The sequence below is a fragment of the Manis javanica genome, chromosome 10 (genome assembly GCF_040802235.1).
Source record: "Manis javanica isolate MJ-LG chromosome 10, MJ_LKY, whole genome shotgun sequence".
Taxonomy (NCBI): domain Eukaryota; kingdom Metazoa; phylum Chordata; class Mammalia; order Pholidota; family Manidae; genus Manis; species Manis javanica.
The window spans coordinates 51,617,238-51,639,281 of NC_133165.1; the positions used below are offsets into that span (position 1 = coordinate 51,617,238).

Below are 22,044 nucleotides of genomic sequence, written 5' to 3' on the forward strand. Positions count from 1 at the left end.
GCACAGGGAGAAATGACAGAGGGTCTCCTATTTCCTCCTCCGAAATTAGGTCTCAACACTAAGGGGCTGGCAGTGCAGGTGAAGGAGCCGGCAGTGCAGGTGAAGGAGCCATGAACCACAGGTGCAGCTTGCATTTCCTCTCTCCATGACCTTTAAGGTCAGTTGGTTAGCCTGCTTGGACCACAAATAGAGCTCTTCTTAATTTCTCTAGCACAAGCTTAACTTGATATGAAGCACTTAACACAAGGAATGGTGCAGACAAGAAGGCAGCTTTATTGTACTCTGGGGAAAAAAAACATACCAACTAGGGGGAAAAAAAAGCCATTGACACTCAGTAAGCAACACTGCCATCTAGTGGAATGGCGACGTACCACCAAGACTTTCAAGAACGGATAAGAAATGTGAGATTTGCTGGTTTCAGTTTTTACTGTAAGACAGAACTTTTATTATGCTGGTTTCCAGAGAATGTCAGATTTTTGAGAAACTGTTTTTATCTGTGAAATGCATAAATGCATGTGCTTTCTCTGCTTTTCTGGATAAAGAACGGGTTTCTTTAAAAAACAGACCATCAAAGTAATTCTCAAAGTTATGAAACACTTTGGGGCAACCTGCCTCTTTGTACATCTATCACACTTGCACTCTCGTTTGGCAGTCTAAACAGCAACTGCTGATTATGACAGTTTATAAAGAAGCAAAACTCAACTGTACAAGAACTACATTAAGTTTACTCATTTCCTCTACTAATACAACCCAGGGTGCTAAGTATTTGCACTTCACTTATTTGAATTCCTGGAAAAAAGCATTAGAATGCACCAATAACAATTTTGCATAAATCACATAACCCAACTCTTTATTATGACTACACAGTAACAGTGGAAGATATTGATTGGTGTGAGGATGTGGGAATGCTGTTCTTAATGAATAATAAAGTAATTCTTCTCAAGGCTTTAATTCTCCTTTATACCCAGGTGTTGCAGCTAATACGCTGACTTGATGACTTCCATGAGCATATAAATGAGAATATTTAATGAACACGTGGCTGAAGAAAGTTATGAGAGTAACATATTGTTAATAACCACAATCTCAAATCTGCATCTCTATTAATACTGAGATTTTAGATTCTGAGTTAAGTGCTCTGCTCTTTGGAATATCCACAATGGTTACTGATCTTGCTAATGAGCATCTCTATTGCAACATTTCTGGGTCTATGGTTGGAGGCACTCACGGATTCTAGATTGTATGAATCTAACATGGTCTATATCAAACAGTATTCTTGGCAAATAAACTCGGTTAAGGATTTTGGGAAGAACCAAGTTCTAGGAAAGAGGTATACAAGTTGAATTAAAACATTTTTAGGTTGCACTTTGTTAGCAGACAACTGAATGTTTCAATTCTGAGAACCTGAGATTGCCCAGAAAAACAAAATCCTTGTGTAGGAAGCAAGCTATCACAAAGTCAGAACCCAGTGTTTTGCATTTCCCAAAGCAGCATGTAATGGAAGTGGGGTGGCCCCTGAAGTACTGTGAGTTAAGTTTGTTCTGAGCATTAGTCTAGCCTGCCACAGTGTTCACTGAAATCTGCAATTATCCCCCTGCCCCGCTACCTAGTCTGAAGCCTACCTTTACCATATATTCAAGTCTCCTACATCATTCACGACGCTATTTGGGCACCTCTGGAGCCAAGCAATAAAAGATGCTAGGGAAGCCTTATATAACTCAAACTCAATGTCAATCTTCAAAAAAGTTTATTAGCATGATTAAAAACATTTTCTTGAATAATGACAGAATCTCTAAACATGAGAGAATATCAGTGGCTATACCTTAAACAATATTTGCAAATGAATGGACAGCTTTATTGCCAATCTTCATTTTATTAAAAACAATCCATTTATTGGTTCCATGTGAAGTCATGACTATTGCTTTGACTGAGAATGAGTCCCTACTGCAATTAAGTATAAAAAATATCTTCCATAATCGAAGTGTGACCTGGATTACTGAGTAAAGAGTCGATAAAAATCCTTAAAGAGTTGGGTTTTTGTTTTTTAAAAACATTCCTTTTACATACTACAAAGAAATAATTAGTATTTTGGCTTTTTTAATTCCTACATGATATTTAGCATGGCAGTCCCCAAAGGTCCTCCCCCTTCTCCTAATTGCAGATGCAGACCCTCTTCTGGAGTGTATATTCCTGGGTGGACTGTGAAGACTCCGGCCCCCACATGTTTATACTGGTTTGAGAACAAAGACAGCGTCATCCAGCACGTAGTAGTCATTATACATGTCGCCTTCACACAGGTATGGCAGTCTGGTGAAAGCTTCTATTACAAAACCAGCTTTTCTGAAAACTTCAGGCAGACTATTCACTTGTTCTTCCCAATTCTGTCCCTTGATTTCCAAAATTTCTGATGGTTTCTCCCACTTGCCACCTACTAAAACAAATAAAAACATTAAGTGAAATTCTTGAACAAACAAGTTACTTAAAGAGAGAAGGGAGGAAAGAACAGTATTTCCCAAGGACTAGGTATGTGTCAAGCACTGGGTGCTTTGATGAATCATCTCCCCAGTCCCCTGAGGTAGAAGGATGAAGAGATAATGTTCAGACTAGAAGGACTGAAAGACTTGCCCGAGCTTTGCAAGGTTATTGGGTCACAGCAGAAATGTTTATCTGGATCCAAAACCCTAATTACCTTCTCTGCCACAGTTTTGGATATTACCCTCCCTTAGACTGGCTGGGCTGTAATGGTTAATGGTTTTGGAAAACTGCTCATTGACTACTGGAATATGGAAGTAGAGAGTAACACATAAAATTTCAAAGAAGATTTTAGATAAATGCAAGAAAATATACCACTGATGTAGTAAACTTATGCAGTGTAGTAATTAGGTTTATGAGGCTGAAAATAAAAATAGGCCAATGAAATTTTTTAATTTTCATGGGAAGCTGATCCACCTCCTAACTTTTCAGAACAATTTCACAGACATTAAGCTCAAAGACCAGAGAGAGGAAGAACACTAAAATGGATGATAGTCTGCTTTACACTGGTTTTTTCTCTATGAGGCAACCTGGCATCCCTTGGAATAATGACTAAAGTCTGTCCGTCATTCCCAAACCTATGAGCGAGCATCTGGAGGGTTGGAGATGCTAAATAAGGTACTCAATTTCACATATACACCAAGCATTAACTATAGCCACACACATACAAGCACAGGTATGTATCAATTTGGGAGTGCTTTTAGGTACTGTGGTGATGTTAAATAAAAAAAAAAGCACATATATTACAAGTGTTACTAGATTCAATTGAGAAAAACTTTCTCTGAGGAAATACATAATCAAAGAGTGTCAAGCATACAGACACTACAGTGGAAAGACTTGCGATTCTTTCTGGTGGCCCAGTACAACCCTCTTCGTAGAGCCCTGGTAGGACACAGAGCCTGGGGAAGCAGCTTTCCCCGCCCTTTGTGCCTAAGACACTGGCACATGACCTAAGGCCAGACCTGGAATGAAGAGCTAGTGACCCAGAAAAGTGGGGACGCAGGGTCCTTCTCCGGAGGACAGAGCAGTGGCAGTGAGACCAAGCGGCAGGGGCAGTGCTGCGTGGTACTGATGAGACATTGTTCCACGCATCTAGTGCTTGGCAGCAGAAATATGCTGTTCATATCAGATTTACAGCATAATTTGGGGCAGTTTCTCGGCTATATCCCCGACATATGATTTTCCAATCCTCCCAGTGACTCTGTGACATACTCCCAAATCCTTTCAATAAATTCCCTTTTGCTTAAGTCAGCCTGAGTTGGTTTCTGCCGCCTACAAAGAAGAACCTGACTGATGAAGGGGCAGAGGGGACAGTGCAGAAGGCCCACACATTTGTTTCAACAGCACATTTAAAAAGGGGTTACACAAAGCTGGGGTATGACTATATATTGTCACAAAACTTACTTGTTCATTGTGCCATGGTGTATTTGTTCACTAACTTGGCCCTACATGAAGACATCCCCCCTTCTGCTACAGCTTCATTTCCAGCAGTTACTGGCCCAACACTAAACACAGGGCAAGTGCCCCAGGACCAGCAACTGAATGCTCTGCAGACTGGAAGTACAAATTGTCTGCCAAGCAATACTCCTTCCTGAGAATATGTACTACATATAAATCAAAATCTTATTCATAACTCCAACACCTATGAGGACATGCATTTAGAAATGTGCTCTAGGCTAAAATCTTGACTTTAAATGGTGAAGCTGGGTTACAAACCATCTTTACACAATTTCAAAAAGTTCCCGATTGTGGTTCCTTAATAAGAGTTCCTTTCCTCAGTTCCTCCTGTCTAAAAAGAGAAAGAAAAAAACAGCCACTTGCTTCAAATGCACACTCCCCCCACCGCACAGGCACGCGCACACACAGAAATGGAGACGGTCCACGGAGACAAGATCATTCTCGGCCTGAAAATCAATCTGATTCTGTTTTATATCGGTAAGGTTTTTTTTTTCTTTCTACCCCATTTTACTTAAATCGCTATTATCCATCTAATGCGTGTATATTTTAAGTACCTACAGATTCATTTTTAAATGTGTTACATTATGGAAATTACCTAAGGTGGTTAAGTTTCTTTTCCCCAGACAAATAGGCAATAAAAGAATAGCTGAGAAAAAGTTTCAGATTAATATTGAAAATTCCCTTTGCTGTTAGGCTGCTTTACAAAGGAGGACCTCATCAAACAAAGGGCTGAAAATATTCTTAAAATCCCATGTGCTGGTCCTCAACAATTAGTTCCCATACAAACTTGCTCTGCACACAGTAGGCACTAAGCAATGCTCGTTGAATATTTTCAAAGAACGATGTTTCTGAAAAGCTGGGTTTCCATAAATTAGAAGTATTTGTCATGAAAGAAAAAAAAAAAACTGCCATGGCTCCTTCCATAGAGCAAAACCATCCCATAATACTCCTATTTCTAATATTCTGTCTGCTTTATACCTGTTTTTTCCCCCTATGAAAGACAAAGTATTTCCTACTCATAGCTCTAATAATCTCATCATGGTTCTGATAAATCTAATAATCTCAGATTTGCCCACAAAATTTGGGTCATAGGGCAGAAGAGGGCAAAAACTCTTAAAATTAGTTTTTTCATCTGTAGAGAAATATATCAAGATGTTAAACTATTTGGGGCAATAGGACTATGGGTGATTTCTTATTTCTCTTTTCAGTACTATTCTGAATTTTTATTAATAAGCATACATTACTATAATAACTAGATTAATTAGCATTCCTTTAAGGAATCCTTATCCTTTAAAGATATATTCTGAGAGATGTGAAGGTTGAATATGGAAGAATTGCCCTAAAATGATACAGGAGTGAAACAGCAGGCCGGGGGGAGATGATACAAAGTCAGGTTCAAGTCAGATGACTGCAGGGAGTTTGCTGTGCTGGCCTGCTACTTCTCCATGTTTGAAATTTCCCATAGTAAGACTTTTTTTAAGTGTCAAAATTAGTTTTCTACTTATTTTCTAGCTTGCTTTTTAAAAATAGTAAAGTGACCTCTTTATATTCCCTCCACCAAAATGGTAAACTTTCCACCTTTCCAGGGGGTATACTGTGTAGGTTTTACTTAGCCTATGGAATATGAACGTTCTTAAGGAGAAATTTTTCACAGAGGTAGGCCGTGATGTGCTATCCAAACTTCCCTTTTTTCGCTAAGATGTTGCTTAACTGGTGTGGGGGAGGGAACAGCAGTTCCTCACCAGTCTGAGCTCTCCTCGGAAACTTCCACAACTGGTTCTCTCCCATACTTAGACTAACTGTATAGAAGTCCAAGATGAGTGGGGACAGGAAACTCCTAAGTTGCAAATACTTATTTTACCCTGGGTCATTAGTTCTGTAAGAAAAGTGAAAAAGCTTCCCTTTCAGACACTATCTGAAAGAGGGTTTGCGATTGAGATACTGTGGGTTAACTTTGCTCTGCCTTGGCAGGCCCAATTCCACTGCAAATGGCCAGCAAACAGTGATCATCACACATGTAAGGTGTCTGTGCTTCAAAGGCACCTGAGTCAGGCAGGAGACACATGAGGTTGTAGTCGTGCAGGAAGCCTGGTGGTCAGCTCCAGGTGACTTCACCCTCTCTTCTCGGCCTTGAAAAGCTTATACTTATTAGGTCACTAAAAAGCTCCCAGCTCATCTCAGATTGTACAAATCCTAAAAGGAAAACACTGAAGATAGATTTGCATCACAAATGCCATGGTTCTAATTTTAACATCTCTTCTGTTTGGGATGTGGACCTGTAAGAAAAATGTTAAGTCAAAAACAGCCTCTGAAACTTAGAAGCATCAGAATGTGTGGATTATTTTTGTTTTATTTACAGTAGCAAAACGCAAACTCAGACAAATAAGACCACTTGGAAACACACAACCAGGTGAAAGTCAGACTAAAAACTTGCATCAATTCCAATTTGTCTCAACCAATACTATTTTACATAGAGCCTCCCTCGCCCCAAAGAGGGGTAAGGGCAGATCTTCCCATTTATAAACACCCTGGTGGCTTTCCAGCCTCATGTGCCTGGGATAAGCCACAGTGGTGACAACTGCACAGCTGGGGTAGCAGCACATGGTGGCAAGAGCACCGGACTGGATGTCTAGTCCCAGCTGGGCAAACACCTTGCTGAGACATTCCCAGTGGTCTCTGAAACAGGCGAATGGCGCTCTGGGAATAGGAGCAGCAGTAGCGGTTGCAGCAGCAGCAGCATAAAAGCTCCTTTTATTAAACATTTATTATGACTCAGGCAAGTAAATTCCCCTTATGCATCGGTGATCTCACTTAAACTTTCCATGAACCCCACATAGTGCATAATACTACCCCCGTTTTTCTAATGAGAAAACTGAGGCACACAGCCCATGGAGCCAGGAACTGGTAGAGCCGGGATCTGAGCTCAAGTCAGAGCCCTTTATCACAACCACTGTTCACCCACTAAGATGAAAGTTACAGGTCATGACAAAGCAGTACAAGCGCCAGGAAGAAACCAAACCTGTGGACTAGCTCGCTAGGCCTCTGCTTGGGAACCAGAGGCCCTGGGCTACGCCAGGCGGCATTTCCCCTGGCAAATACACCTTGCCTTTTACAATGCTTCCCACAGGGACAACAGGCTCACAAAGGGCCAACTGTGAATTGCCATGAATTCCTAGCAATCCAACCCCCCTCAACAAGGCAAAAATAAATCTCTACTGCCCATGGGCTCAGTCATGGACAGACAACTGCGTGAGGGGCTTTGACACCCGTTACCACAGTGAAGACAACACAACACTCCCATGAGGCCAGGATACAAATGAGGAAACAGGCACTGAGAGACAAAGGGATCTGCCTGAGATCAAAGGAAAGCTTGTAAGTACATGGAGACTGAACACGTGGACCCCGACTTCTAACTCCAGATCTGCTGCCACCTCTGCTCACAAGGCTGATTCCACTAGAACCTCTTGGGGCTGACCTTCAGCACCCAGACATCCCTGAGAGCCAGCAAGGTAAGGTCAGGAAACAAGTGGAGCTGGGAGAAGTGAGGACCCCTGGTGTCATTTTCAAAGTCTTATTTATATTGAGAGAAAGGAAAGAAAAGAAAGGAATGTGGGCTTCCCTACCCCAAAAAAAGTCAGTAAGACAAGAAACATGGGCACAGCAAAGTGAGAAGCCGCTAACACAACTTGTTTGCTTCCTCACACAGGTGCTGCAGGCGACTGCAACATCTCTGTTTCTCAACAGCCTTACCTGGAAGTAGACTACACTCAAGAAGCTGTTACCATCCAGTGCTCCTTCTCCACAGCTGGATGCCCTTCAGAGAAGCCAATGAGTCTGTGGTTTCGCTATGGTACTCACCTACCGGAGAACCTCTGCTTGCATGGATGCAGAAATGAGAGAGGCAAATTCATAGTGCACGAAGCCCTGACACAGAGCCAAGTTTCCCTCACTGTCAATAGGGTGGCGTTCAATGACAGTGCACTCTATATCTGTGGGATAGCCTTTCCCAGTTCAAAGGAACCGAGAGCTAAGCGAACCGGAGAAGGGACCATGCTGGTGGTAAGAGGTCAGTCAGCCAAGGTTTACTCCAGTACACTGCATTTTGCTCAGCCCTTTCAAGACATTTCATTACTCATATGCAGAGATTAAGAGTAAATTTGCTAACTTAAATATCCCAGCCAGTGAAGGATGTGATCTGAGCACAAGCTGACATGAAATTTGGATTAAAGAACTACTCCAATCCCATGTCCCAGCCTCCACAGACACTAAGTCAGGGTTATCTTGGGTGCCATATTTTCTCTTTCTACATCTACATTTTATTAGTGAAGGCTGACCAACCATGTCTTCCTTTCTGCATATCACAGAGATGGATAATGACTGAGTCCAAAGGGAAAGAGGAGATAACCACCAGCTCTCTCAGCAATTGGTCTAATACTGCACCATCTGAAACAAAGCACTGGAAAATCATGAGTTGGACCCAGAAAAAAATATGCATTATGGAGAATAAACACACATTTGGTGCAGAGACAAGGGGTTCCCTAACCCTACCCATTCTGTATGGACAAAAGAACAGAAAGGGACAGTGTGACTCCGGCTTCTTGAGATTGCTGAAACCCAGGGCATTTTCTTCATTCAAGGGAGGATATTAAACCTCACTAAGTCCTATAAATTAAGAAATTAAGAAATTTCAGAAAAAGGCTTCACATCATTCTGGGGAAAGGAAGAAAAGGATAGCAAAACCTTGACTTCTCTGGATCTCTGCTCTTAACAAGGACTCTGGTCCGAAGGAGCATTAAGATCATTAAAACATGAACTTGAAATCAACCAAAGTCAATGGTTCTTTTGAGGACCTGAGGTCATCCTGTATTATAATCCCTGCTTTTAATTACTGGGGGTTTTCTAACGGGCTTTTGACATTCCATTGCCATTTAGCCTTAGTTTACTCTCAACTGTAAAATAAACTATAAATGAGTTAATACACATGAAGCACTTTTAATGTTGCCTAGCTTACAGCAAGTACTCAATAGATGTTAGCTACACATATCAAAGCAAATACACAACAACTTTGGAGATTTGTTGATCTTACTGTATTAGTCTTCTATAAAAAAAGTTAGGCAAAAGGAAAAAATGGTTTGTAGAGATGAAGATCTCAAAACTGCAAGTTTATGTGAACAGAAATTCTTCTTTAGGAACAGAAATAAAGTATTGCTAAGACAGACATGGTAATTTCCTGCCTTTCCTACAGAGCTCCTAACTCAGCACCTGCAAGATTTACAGATATGGTTAATTTGTTATTTACACAACAAAAATATGTGTTGTATAAATTAAGTGCACAGGATAAGAATCTATGGGATAGTTTAAAAGTACAGGTTAATATACATATTAATATAATAATTACAAATCTAATTGTATTTTGTAATGTAAATTATCAGGGACTTGAGTACATGGCATGTTACTCTATCCCTACCTAGAGCAAAAGACACTTCTACAAGGAGAAATTCAGAATGTGAAAATGGATTCAATTAATTCTACTTCCAAAACTTTTATCAGAAGGAAGAAAGGAAACATATAATAATGCCTGTCTTTTAAGTGTGTAGTGAGCACTAAGATCCATAATGTATGCCTTTTCAGGTTCTTTCATATATTTCACGACTCAGATATGTATACTAAACCATTTGAGGCTATAAATGGCAGCATTAACAAATACATGGAAAAATGCCTTAAAACACCACAAACACTCTTGTTGGCATCTGTATATCATTTCTACCAAAAGAAATTTTAAATTCCTTGAATAAACTGTCTTGAAATTTTTATCTAACTTCAAACAATGCTTTATGCAAAAAGTGATCCTTAGCATTATGACAAGTAATTATTTAAATTTATTGGGGTTTTTTTTTAGGTTTAGAAATGAGTAACATTTTTGGCATAATACATTTAAAGAACTGATGAACTTGCCTTTAACTATATCATATACTTGAGTGTCTTTCGAATCAAAGAGACCCTGAATAATTTTTATATGAATAGCCAAGCAGAGTAAGTTCATGTTTCGCCTCTAACATGTAGCTTCAGTTATACTTTTACACATGTATCTGCAATAGTATATGTTGCAATAGTGACTGTGTCTCTTTCTGTTTTTGTAATTAACTAAGAAACCAAGTTACTTGGCAAGAAACTACAGAGTTTCCTGATAGCTCTCTTATCACTGCTCTCTATATACATTATTGGTGTCCTCATGATCTTCACAGTCCTCTCCAAGGTAAGTCAAATTTCTTTGCATTAGATGTCCCTACAGCCTTTGAATATTACCATAAGGAAATAATTTCTATCAGAAATAGCTCACCTAATTAACACCTCCCTGTGCATCTGCAGGAAACACAACCTGCAGGAGAGGTCTGTAGAAGAAAGCATAAATTTTCATCACTGCAATTATTAACCAGAGTACACAATTTACAGTGTTTTCTCTTGAAAAGCCAGTAATATGGGAGTAAGTGGCTCTTCTTTATAATCATCCTATATGCTATCTTCTGCTGCGAGGAAGAGCATTACTGGTATCTCTGAAAGGCCTAAGAACAGTCTTTAAGAGCAACAAGGGGTTAACAAAGACATCACAAGCTGCCTTAAAATATTTTTAAAAGGCCTAAAGTTTTAAAGAAAGAATATCTTCTGGCTGTTTGTGTGCTAGAAGAGTGTATGTTATATTAGAATTGCTATAAATCCTATAATCAACATCAGTTTGAGTTGTTATTTTATTAATGTAATAAAAATACCTCAGAAATAACATCAAAACTACTAACTCTTACTGTGTATCATTTAAATATTAAGTTAAACCTTATCATATGGTATGAAATATCTACCACAACTGTTTTGATGCATAAATGTCTTATAATACTTTCCTTTTCTTAACAGTCAAAATCTAACACTGTAAGAAACAAAGAAACAGAAGACTCACAAAAGGTACAGATCAATGTTTGTAAAATATCTTTTAAATGGTGGCTGATTGTAACTACTTCAAATCCAAAATAAATTAAGAAACTCAGAGAACAACCACAGATACTGTTTCCTATTAAGAAACTCAATGATTAATTTAAAGTAGTAAAACTGTGATTTAAATTTGACAGTTCTCAACAATAAATTCTACATAATATACTCAAAATACAACAGTTAACATAGGTGTAGATGTACGGGGGGAAGGGGACGGGGTAGTTCCTGAGACTGATGACAATAAAGAAAGAAAAAGCGCTGATGATGCAAACACTTGTCACCTCCAGTCCTAATAGAGAGACATTGTTTTTCTCATTTGTATTTATAGAAGAAGAGCGCTCGGCGTATTTTTCAGGAAATTGCTCAAGAACTATATAATAAGAGACATGTGGAAACAAGCCAACAACCTGTAAGTGTAAAATATAAAAAAGATGCAATGCAAATATTAAGCATATTTGACGAAAAAAAACTAAGCTGCCAACAAGCCATCAATAATCATGTTTTCCTTTAGAGGAGTTGAAAAGGGGATTTTTACAAACAATGCGTTTTTATACAGAACATATTTTGATAAATACATAACAAAGAACAAATGATCTAAGACTAAACAGAACTGGCTGGCATGTAAGTGACATGGAATCTTTCAGAAATACACTGGATATACACAGTGTTTTCAATATAGACAGGGTGCTTTTGTGGCTTAGAAGCTACTTTGTACAGTATCTTGCATGCAAGAGTAGGCATTAAATGTATGCTGTAAACACTTATGGATCAAATTATATAGAAAACATTATTTATGGCTAATAAGGCAAAAATAAATTCACATTAGAAAAGATGCAGCTAATGAAAATAAAAATCTGAGTATTTCTTTAGTCTTGGGTGGGAGTGATAGGAAGAATGCATCTGTACTATCTCTAATACATTCTGACAGTGTCTGTTTTTCAAACAAGATGCTGTTTCAGAGCTAGCAGATACTCAGTTTCCATGATGCATGATCAGACTGCTCAAATTTAAATTAAAAGAGAAAATGTGTACAAAATAATGAAGTCATTTACTATTAAGGATATTTTCCTCCTAAAAGCAGTCAAGAGGATAAATGTAACAGGTTTCTGATGTTTTTTTTTAATCCAATTTTGAAAAAGGATTTTCATCTAAGTAGTGATTTCATCCTTCAATGTATATCCAAGTAAAGAAATGGTCTGTCCTAACACTGACGTGACTGAATAATTATAAATGCCTGTTCATACTCTTTCCTTCTTGAAGCTGAGGCATTGTTTTCAGCAAACAGGCAAAGGTAAGTGGCCTGAAGGCAGGCCTAGAAGTAAGAATTGTAACATGTTCTAAGCCAGGGCTTTGACAGTGCCGTTTGAAAAAGAAATTAATTTTAAGTTCTCACATCTTACTTTAAATACAGGGAAAATGGCTAACTTGACCTTTAAGATTACTGGAAGGATACTTAGGGCCCAGAATGCAAGAGGGCATGGGAACTTATATGTTACTTGCGATGTGACATCATTGGTTATATATCCCTAAATATGGCTTGCTATTTACTATTGCAGGAGAAAGGCAACACTTACGAAAATAGAAGAGTACTTTCCAAGTATGAAAGACCATAGTTTAAATTTTAAAGTAAGTCACTGAAAATCCAACTTCATAAGTTATGGCAGTGTTAATGGACATCCACCATTGGCTTAAAAAAAAAAAAATCAAAGGTAAATGGAAAAGACAACAGGCTACACAGAAGGATGCTGGAGTACTAGGAAACTATAACTAACAGTAATTCTAAAAATATTATAACCCTACAAAATGCAACTGAAAAATACAATTTTCCAGAATTCTAAACACTCTTAATATTTTTGAAAACTTCTACTTTCATAACATGCATCCTGTATTTGTTTCATTCAACATACAAGCTGCATGATGACCATTACCCTGAAGATCTGAAGTAATACCTTGCGCCTTTGCCTTGAGTGGAAGAACTGTCTTTATGGTTGGTGGAAGTCATGGGCCAATTAGACTAAGTTGAGAGGGAGGGAGGAAGGAAAGTACCAAAATCTGCATTGGAGAAAATCATCTTGAAAAGCACCTTGGAATACAAATGATTTCCTCTGACACTACCACAGGGTAATGTTATAGTGCAATCTGCCCGCCATGGAATGCAAAATAACACATCATGCTACCAACAAAAAGTGAGAACAGAATGAAGAACAGAGGAAGAATATGACAGCTGAAATATAGAAAATCCAAGGCAGGTCAAAGAAAAGCTCAGGACAAATAAGCCACAATGGACTCTAGATGTCAGCGCTGTGACAAATAGCACCAGGAAGGTGTGGCAAGGCACTGTGCTACACAAGCCTTTGCAAAAAAACCTGATTCTCAGCCAATTTAGGAGAGAAATACAAGATTAGGGGCTGGGTACAGCAAGGATGATGGAATTCATTACATCTCACTAAGAAAACATGTCATGGATTGTTCTTGAAAGCTACCTCGGTGTAAAAAACCTACTTAAAGTACCCACAAGTGTATGTTCATTATGAAACAGGAATTACAATTCCTATTACATGAACTACAACTACTACTATTATTTTTATTTCATTAAAGTGTTTCTTTTAAAGATTCCCTTTGAAAATGTTTTGCACTGTTCTCCAGTATTTCTAATCATGCAAGCCAGGAGAAGCGGAAAGGGGCTGCAGGGGGGGAGCATGTAAACTCATTTTGTTTGTGTGTGTGTGTATTAATGTGTGAGTGCTTATGTTGTGTATATATGTGTGTGTTTGCATTGGGTAGAATGTATGAGTATGCATGTATATATGTGTATATGTGTGTATCTTATACACAAAAATAGAAATTAAACAATTGGCATAAAAAGTAATATAAAAAGAAATGCTAATATCCTCTTCTTATAGCCCAAAATAAATTATCTTGTGTACTCCCTGAGGTAACATATCTCCACTTTGTACCCACTGATTTGGATGAAATAACTTCTACAGAGGGCAGTAACACCATGTGGGTGAGCAGAAGAAATGTTGGATTAGATAATTTACTTCTCATTTCTGGGAGTCATTACATTTTGGTACTTACAGGGCTGAAAATATACTGTTGTGTAACTAACCAGCAGACAGAATCCCAAAGATAAACTAGTATCTGATTCAGAATAAGCCTTACCCAGTGAAAAAAAAAGGACGGTGTTTCAAAGACTGATTTTTAAGCTGAAATTTGAAATACACTTTCCCAAAGAAGTAGTTATTTCATTCTCTCAGGTCACATGCAATAGTGCCTGATGTATATATAATACTCATTCTTTTATTCATCCATCTAGCCAACAGTACTTGTTAAGTGCTCTATTATACAATCAAAAGCCTCTTCTGTAGGCTGTTCTTGGGTGAACCTGACTGGTCCTTCCCTGGCCCCACCTTTGTTCACACTCTCATGCTTCTGCCTATGCTGTTCCATCTGCCTGGTAAAATGCTTCACAGATGTAAACACAGCTCAAAGAGCACCTCCTACATAAAACCTTCTGTAACTTCCCAGCATGTAATGAGGGTCTTCCCTCTTTGTCATATTTCTTATCAAACTACCCTGCCATTGTGTGTTTACATCTATCTTCTGTACTATTCTGTAATTTTTAGCCTAGAAACACCTTTTTCATTTACCTTTGCATTTCCACAGAATACTTACTGCCTGGTACATAGTAAGCTCTCAAATGCCTTTATGAACACATAAATGAACAACGAATACAACTGAAAAATATTTCCATAGGAAAATATTTTTTGAGCACTTCAACTGAGATATGAAGCACCCTCTACTCCCTAGCCGGAGATTACCCCTCTCCCCTCTCCATAAGGGCCATTTACTGAATCCTTAACAGTATTAATTTTCGTACTATGTAAGTATCCACAATTTTCACTGGAAAGGATTAAGCTTTAACTTTCTGTTTAGAACTGAGTTTCCCATGACAATGAAAAGAGAATACGTCTGAAAGAACTTGAAGACGGAAAAAACAGAGACAGAGACGTGGTTCTAGTGTCTACACACCCCACTATCTCTAGGCAAGAGCACTTAAACCACATACCCAAAGAAGGAAAGATGTTAACAAGATTTGCAGAATAAATAATTTCTTTCCACTACATAAGACTTGAGAGAATCTGAAATCCTGGCTAATAGGCATATAGTTAAGTCTCTATGGAGTCAAGTCACATAAACTGATGGAAAACGCACAGTTTGAGTTTAAAATGCAAAACAAAGACATCAAATTATGAATATTATTGTTAAAAGCTTCACAGGCAGAGCTAAATGACATTAACAAATATTTCAAACTGAAGAACTGTGAACAAATATGATTAATAAAGTCACAAATAAAAACAAAGTAACAGAACAGGATGGAATGAAATAAATCTAACATTTATCAAATACCAATATTGACACAGACAGCATTCATTATCCTATATACCAGATTATTTAATTACCACAACAAACCTCAAGATAAGTATTAGCCCCATTTTACAGATGAAACACGAAGCTCAATGAAAGGCCAAGGTAGTAAGGCTGACCCATATTTCAAACACACATAGGCCTTCAAAGCCAAAGCTCTTCCCATGAAACAGTCCTGCTAGAAACTTGCTTATTTCAATTTAGACCATGGGAGCTGTGAGACAAAATATGTCCAATTTAGCTAGAACAATGACCCCAGAAGAAAGTCATTTTCCAAAGGATACCCCTCAAAAAACACAGGCCTTACTGGTTTCACAGAAGAACCCTACCAACTTCCAAAGAACAGGTAGTCACGTGCTATCTAAGCTGTTCAGGGCAAAGAAGAAACTTCCAAAATATTTTTTACAAAGCCAGCTGAACACTGATACCACAACATGACAAAGATGACATTCTCCAAGTACATAAAGGACCAAATGCAGAACAACTATCATTCATCAATAATATTAATGCTAATATTATTTATTTAGAATTTTTGTGATTTCAATCTAGCGACGCTTTACAAGAAGACTATCCTGCCTAGCCCAGAAATGCAACGGTGGATATATATAAGGAAAGTACAATTAACTTAATAAATCGTAGGAGAAAAACAGAATGACTATCTCCACAGATGTTGAAACCATGGGTGACAAAATTCAATACTGGAAGAGGATTAAAGATGGCAGTGTGTCTTCAACAGCTGGTGTTGGCAAAACTGGACAGCTACATGTAAGACAATGAAACTGGATCACTGTCTAACCCCATACACAAAAGTAAATTCGAAATGAATCAAAGACCTGAATATAAGTCATGAAACCATAAAACTCTTAGAAAAAAACATAGGCAAAAATCTCTTGGACATAAACATGAGTGACTTCTTCATGAAGTTATCTCCCTGGGCAAGGGAAACAAAAGCAAAAATGAACAAGTGGAACTGTATCAAGCTGAAAAGCTTCTGTACAGCAAAGGACACCATCAATAGAACAAAAAGGCATCCTACAGTATGGGAGAATATATTCATAAATGACAGATCCAATAAAGGGATGACATCCAAAATATATAAAGAGCTCATGCACCTCAACAAACAAAAAGCAAATAAACCAATTAAAAAATGGGCAGAGGAGCTGAATAGACAGTTCTCTGAAGAAGAAATTCAGATGGCCAACAGACACATGAAAAGATGCTCCACATCGCTAGTCATCAGAGAAATGCAAATTAAAACCACAATGAGATATCACCTCACACCAGTAAGGATCGCCACCATCCAAAAGACAAACAACAACAAATGCTGGCAAGGTTGTGGAGAAAGGGGAACCCTCCTACACTGCTGGTGGGAAGATAAATTAGTTCAACCATTGTGGAGACCAGTATGGAGGTTCCTCAAAAAGCTTAAAATAAAAATACCGTTTGACCCAGGAATTCCACTTCTAGGAATTTACCCTAAGAATACAGCAGCCCAGTTTGAAAAAGACAGATGCACCCCTATGTTTATCACAGCACTATTTACAATAGCCAAGAAATGGAAGCAACCTAAGTGTCCATCAGTAGATGAATGGATAAAGAAGATGTGGTAGATACACACAGTGGAATGTTATTCAGCCATAAGAAGAAAACAAATTCTACTATTTGCAACAAGATGGACGGAGCTAGAGGGTATTATGCTCAGTGAAATAAGCCAGGCGGAGAAAGACAAGTACCAAATGATTTCACTCATCTGTGGAGTATTAGAACAAAGAAAAAAACTGAAGGAACAAAACAGCAGCAGAATCACAGAACCCAAGAATGGACTAACAGTTACCAAAGGGAAAGGGAGAGGATGGGTGGGAAGGGAGGGATAAGGTAGGGGGTGGGGGGAGAAAAGGGGCATTACGATTAGCATGTATGATGTGGGGAGAGGAACAGGGAGGGTTGTGCAACACAGAGAAGACAAGTAGTGACTCTACAGCATCTTACTATGCTGATGGACAGTGACTGTAATGGGGTTTTTGGGGGTACTTGGTGAAGGGGGGAGCCTAGTAAACATAATGTTCCTCATGTAATTGTAGATTAATGATACCAAAATAAAAAGAAAATTAAAAAAATAGCACCAAGTATGCAAAGCACAGTCAGATAGCCTTAAAATAGCCCAGTATTCATGAACTCACACAGCAAGCTCACTTTGCACCTCAGTCGTCACACAGCATCACATGAAAATCATCAGGATCTAATTAGTGACTCAGAGAAAGGAAGCAATAATAGAGTGTGGCAGAGCAGTCTGCAAAATTTATAGGTCATTAAAGGTCACCCACAGTAACAAGGCCTCTTGTCTCAGGTTTGCTACATGTCACACGCCAGACTCCCTGGACTTAAAAGGCAACTCTGGTGTCTACAGTCAAGGAGGTTGTTTTCAGTCCTTATTGGAGACTGCCCTCTTGTACACTTTGACTTCTTCTCCATTTTTAGTGTCAGAAACAGAAGGAAATACAATTCTTGCTTAGAATGATGTTTCTTTACCAGCAATTCCACCTCCTGCTATGCCAGGAAGTAGCATTAAAGTTCTATCATGTGGTTGCCCAACAGGACACAGGAAGCCGGCACCTTGCAACCTGATGACTAACGATTGCAGTGCAGAGGTGGAGCTGAGGCTTAATTACACAGGGAGCAGCACTGAAAATAAGGGTAGATAGCTGGATTATCGAGGAACACTTACTGGGTTTTTCACTGTACAACATATATGTATGTATGTATGTATGTTACATGGGGACTCGCACTTATGGCAGTTTCTCCTTTACCATGACAAACGACTCAGCAACAGTAAAAACTCAAAGTCAGATTGGGAGTGGGTATCCAGTCTACTTGTTGTCCTTCCCACCCTCCTATGTCTAAAAAATTCCGACCGTCAACACAAACCAAAAACCACTGGAGAAAGTTAAGACAAGCATTAAATCTGAAGGGACTAAGACCTAAGCAGTAAAAAAAAGAATAAGAAGAAATGAAGCAGCAAGTGAACAGCAACACAAACCCATGGTATAAGCAAACATGAGCATTATTCCTTAAGACACAGATTTTTACAGATACCTGATAACAACAATGCTTGCAAAATATTAATGGGTTTCTTAACAATGTCTGCAAGCTCTTAGAGTTTTTGAATCCTAGGCTGCACTAGACAGTAAAATAGAAAAACTAAATATTTTTAAATATTAACATGTATTACTTATATAATAAATAGCTTATATTTGTGTACATTTACTTATTAAAGGCAAAGGGGAGGCTTAAAGTCATAACTTTCAGCATGGCCTGGAATCCAAACCATGTCAGCTAAAACTTAACTATGAATTAATGTGATGACACCCAGAAGTCATTGTAAATATGAAGTAATATGAAATTCAACCATTTCTTCTAATATATTTTTCATTCATTATTGTTAAAGAGAAACATCATGTATTAAAAAACCAAATGTCAAACAAAGAAATGATACATACAGGAACATGAACAGTCTTCAAAAGGGAAAATGACAACAGCATTTATCATTTTTAGAGTCTAGGGCAAGAGATGTAAAATACAAACCAGCTATGATATTTGGCAAGTGGATACGGATGAATTAAAAGACATCATTTATTGCTTGACTCAGCTTGTAAGCTAATAAATAAATGGTTCAGGCTCCACTTAAAAGCAGAAAATACAGACACATTTTAGGCTTTCAATCTCAAGCAGGCAGAACCGGCTGAGTATTAATTATTACCACTGCAAAGGCAGTACTAGAGCTCTATGAAATCCACATTAAGATGAACATTAACCATCATGGGTTTTACATGGGTTAACTGTATTCCTTTAAATTCCAGCTTTTACGAAGAAACAGAATCACAAACACCACAGGGTAAGAGGTAGCTGAACCACACTTACCGTTTTCTACATAGGGATGAAAAGGTAGGACCAGGGCAAGGATGACCCTGCCTCTAGTTGGCTCCAGGACGCTTCTGATATCTTTTAACAAAGTCAGGGGCTGGTCACAGCGGTCCAGCAAATTCAAGCAGCTGATGACATCATACTGGAACCCTGTATTCTGCCATTCATTTATACCAAGCACTCTGGAAAAATCAGAAACAATTTGACTAACACAAACCCCCTTAAATACATCTTTAAAAATAACTGAGATGCCAGTAAAGCTCTAACTTTGTCTTCTAAATTAAAATTCTAAATCTTCCACTTATTAATTTATATTTGCTGTAATAAAATGGACAAAGAAAAACTTTAATCATACTTCCATAAATTCAGCATTTCACCTATTTCCAAATCTCTGAACATATGAAATTCCCTTTATAAAAACAAACCATATGTCTCATAAGTATGAAGATATCAGATGATAAAAATCATTATGAAACCATGGTATCAAATTCCTGAATGTCAGTCAATGAATAAAATATACTACTTTCTACATTCATTGTAATTTAATCATAAAATATATTATATTCATGTTTTCTATTCTTAGGGTCCCTCCAATTTTTAAGAATGGCTGGGGGTGGAATAAATTCCATTTATAACCTATTAATTTTTGAGTACATCTCTATTCCCAGGAGAAAGATACTATTTCATACTCAAGAATCTTCATATATGAATAATTATATAAAGATAAAGCACAGGACATCCTATCAAAATTTAAGTCCAGAGTGTACATAACACACCATTCTCAGCCTTCAGTATCACACATTCACTCACAAAGATCATTTCCAGTCCCTTAACATGTTTTATCTACCAGGGATGCAGGGATGGTACAACATTCGAAAATCCATCAACATCATCCACCACATCAATAAAACGAAGGACAAAAACCATATGATCATTTCCATAGATGCCGAAAAAGCATTTGACAAAATTCAACATCCACTCATGATAAAAACTCTCAACAAAATGGGTATAGAGGGCAAGTAGCTCAACATAATAAAGGCCACGTATGACAAACCCACAGCCAACATTATACATAACAGCGAGAAGCTGTTAAGTTTTTCCTTTAAGATGGGGAGCAAGACAAGGATGCCCACTCTCCCCACTTTTATTCAACACAGTTATGGAAGTCTCGCCATGGCAATCAAATAACACAAAGAAATAATAGGCATCCAGATTGGTAAAGAAGTTAAACTGTCCCTGCTTGCAGATGACATGATATTGTACATTAAAAAACCTAAAGAATCCACTTCAAAACTACTAGATCTAATATCTGAATACAGCAAAGTTGCAGGATACAAAATTAATACACAGAAATCTGTGGCATTCTTATACACTAACGATGAACTAGCAGAAAGAGAAAAAAGGAAAACAATTCTACTCACAATTGCATCAAAAAGAATAAAATACCTAGGAATAAACCTAACCAAGGAAGTGAAAGACCTATACCCTGAAAACTACAAGACATTCGTAAGAGAAATTCAAGAGGACACTAACAAATGGAAACGCATCCCATGCTCATTGCTAGGAAGAATTAATATTGTCAAAATGGCCATCCTGCCTAAAGCAATCCCTAGATTCAATGCAATCCCTATCAAAATACCAACAGCATTCTTCAACAAACTAGAGCAAATAGTTCTAAAATTCATACGGAACCACAGAAGACCCCAAATAGCCAAAGCAATCCTGAGAAGGAAGAATAAAGCTGGGGAAATTACGCTCCCCGACTTCAAGCTTACTACAAAGCCACAGTAATCAAGACAATTTGGTACTGGCACAAGAACAGACCCATAGACCAATGGAACAGACTACAGAGCCCTGATATAAACCCAACCATATATAGTCAATTAATATACGATAAAGGAGCCATGGGCATACAATGGGGAAATGACAGTCTCTTCAACAGCTGGTGTTGGCAAAACTGGACAACTACATGCAAGAGAATGAAATTGGATTATTGTCTAACCCCATACACAAAAGTAAACTCAAAATGGATCAAAGACCTGAATGTAAGTCATGAAACCATAAAACTCTTAGAAGACAACATAGGCAAAAATTTCCTGAATATAAGCATGAGCAACTTCTTCCTGAATGCATCTCCTCGGGCAAGGGAAACAAAAGCAAAAATGAACTCATGGGACTACATCAAACTAAAAAGCTTCTGTACAGCAAAGGACACCACCAGCAGAACAAAAAGGCATCCTACAATATAGGAGAATATATTTGGGAATGACAGATCTGACAACTGGTTAACATCCAAAATATATAAAGAACTCATATGCCTCAACCCCCAAAAGCAAATAACCCTGTTAAAAAATGGGCAGAGGATATGAACAGACACTTCTCTAAAGAAGAAATTCAGATGGCCAACAGGCATATGAAAACATGCTCCACATCGCTAATTATCAGGGAAATGCAAATTAAAACCACAATGAGATATCACCTCACATCAGGTAGGATGGCCAACATAGAAAAGACTAGGAACAACAAATGCTGGCAAGGATACAGAGAAAGGGGAGCCCTCCTACACTGCTGGTGGGAATGTAAACTAGTTCAACCATTGTGGAAAGAAGCAGTATGGAGGTTCCTCAAAAAATAGAAATACCATTTGACCTAGGAATTCCACTCCTAGGAATATACCCTAAGAATGCAGGAGCCAAGTGTCCATCAGTAGATGAATGGATAAAGAAG

The 22,044-nt window shown here is 38.2% G+C and overlaps 2 protein-coding genes across 4 annotated transcripts in view; one reads left to right on the forward strand and one right to left on the reverse strand.

Annotated features, from left to right (window-relative positions):
* Positions 1-1,727: 1,727 nt before the first annotated feature.
* The window catches only part of LOC108388632 (protein-L-histidine N-pros-methyltransferase), a 42,951-nt gene continuing 22,634 nt past the window's right edge, over positions 1,728-22,044 (reverse strand). For 2 of the 3 annotated variants that reach the window (XM_073215424.1, XM_073215422.1), the window contains exons 4-5: positions 19,315-19,499; positions 1,728-2,428 (exon numbers count right to left, since the gene is read on the reverse strand). In XM_073215424.1, coding sequence (XP_073071525.1) covers positions 2,223-2,428; positions 19,315-19,499 — 391 coding nt within the window. In that variant the 3' untranslated portion in view covers positions 1,728-2,222. The remainder of the gene's footprint in view (positions 2,429-19,314; positions 19,500-22,044) is intronic. The other variant, XM_073215423.1, reaches the window with a different exon arrangement.
* On the forward strand, positions 4,338-13,375 carry IGSF6 (immunoglobulin superfamily member 6). Its single transcript, XM_017644985.3, has 6 exons — positions 4,338-4,464; positions 7,694-8,053; positions 10,137-10,243; positions 10,894-10,941; positions 11,297-11,377; positions 12,525-13,375. Exons 1-6 carry the CDS (start codon positions 4,356-4,358, stop codon positions 12,579-12,581), a joined length of 762 nt encoding a protein of 253 aa, XP_017500474.1. The 5' UTR covers positions 4,338-4,355; the 3' UTR covers positions 12,582-13,375.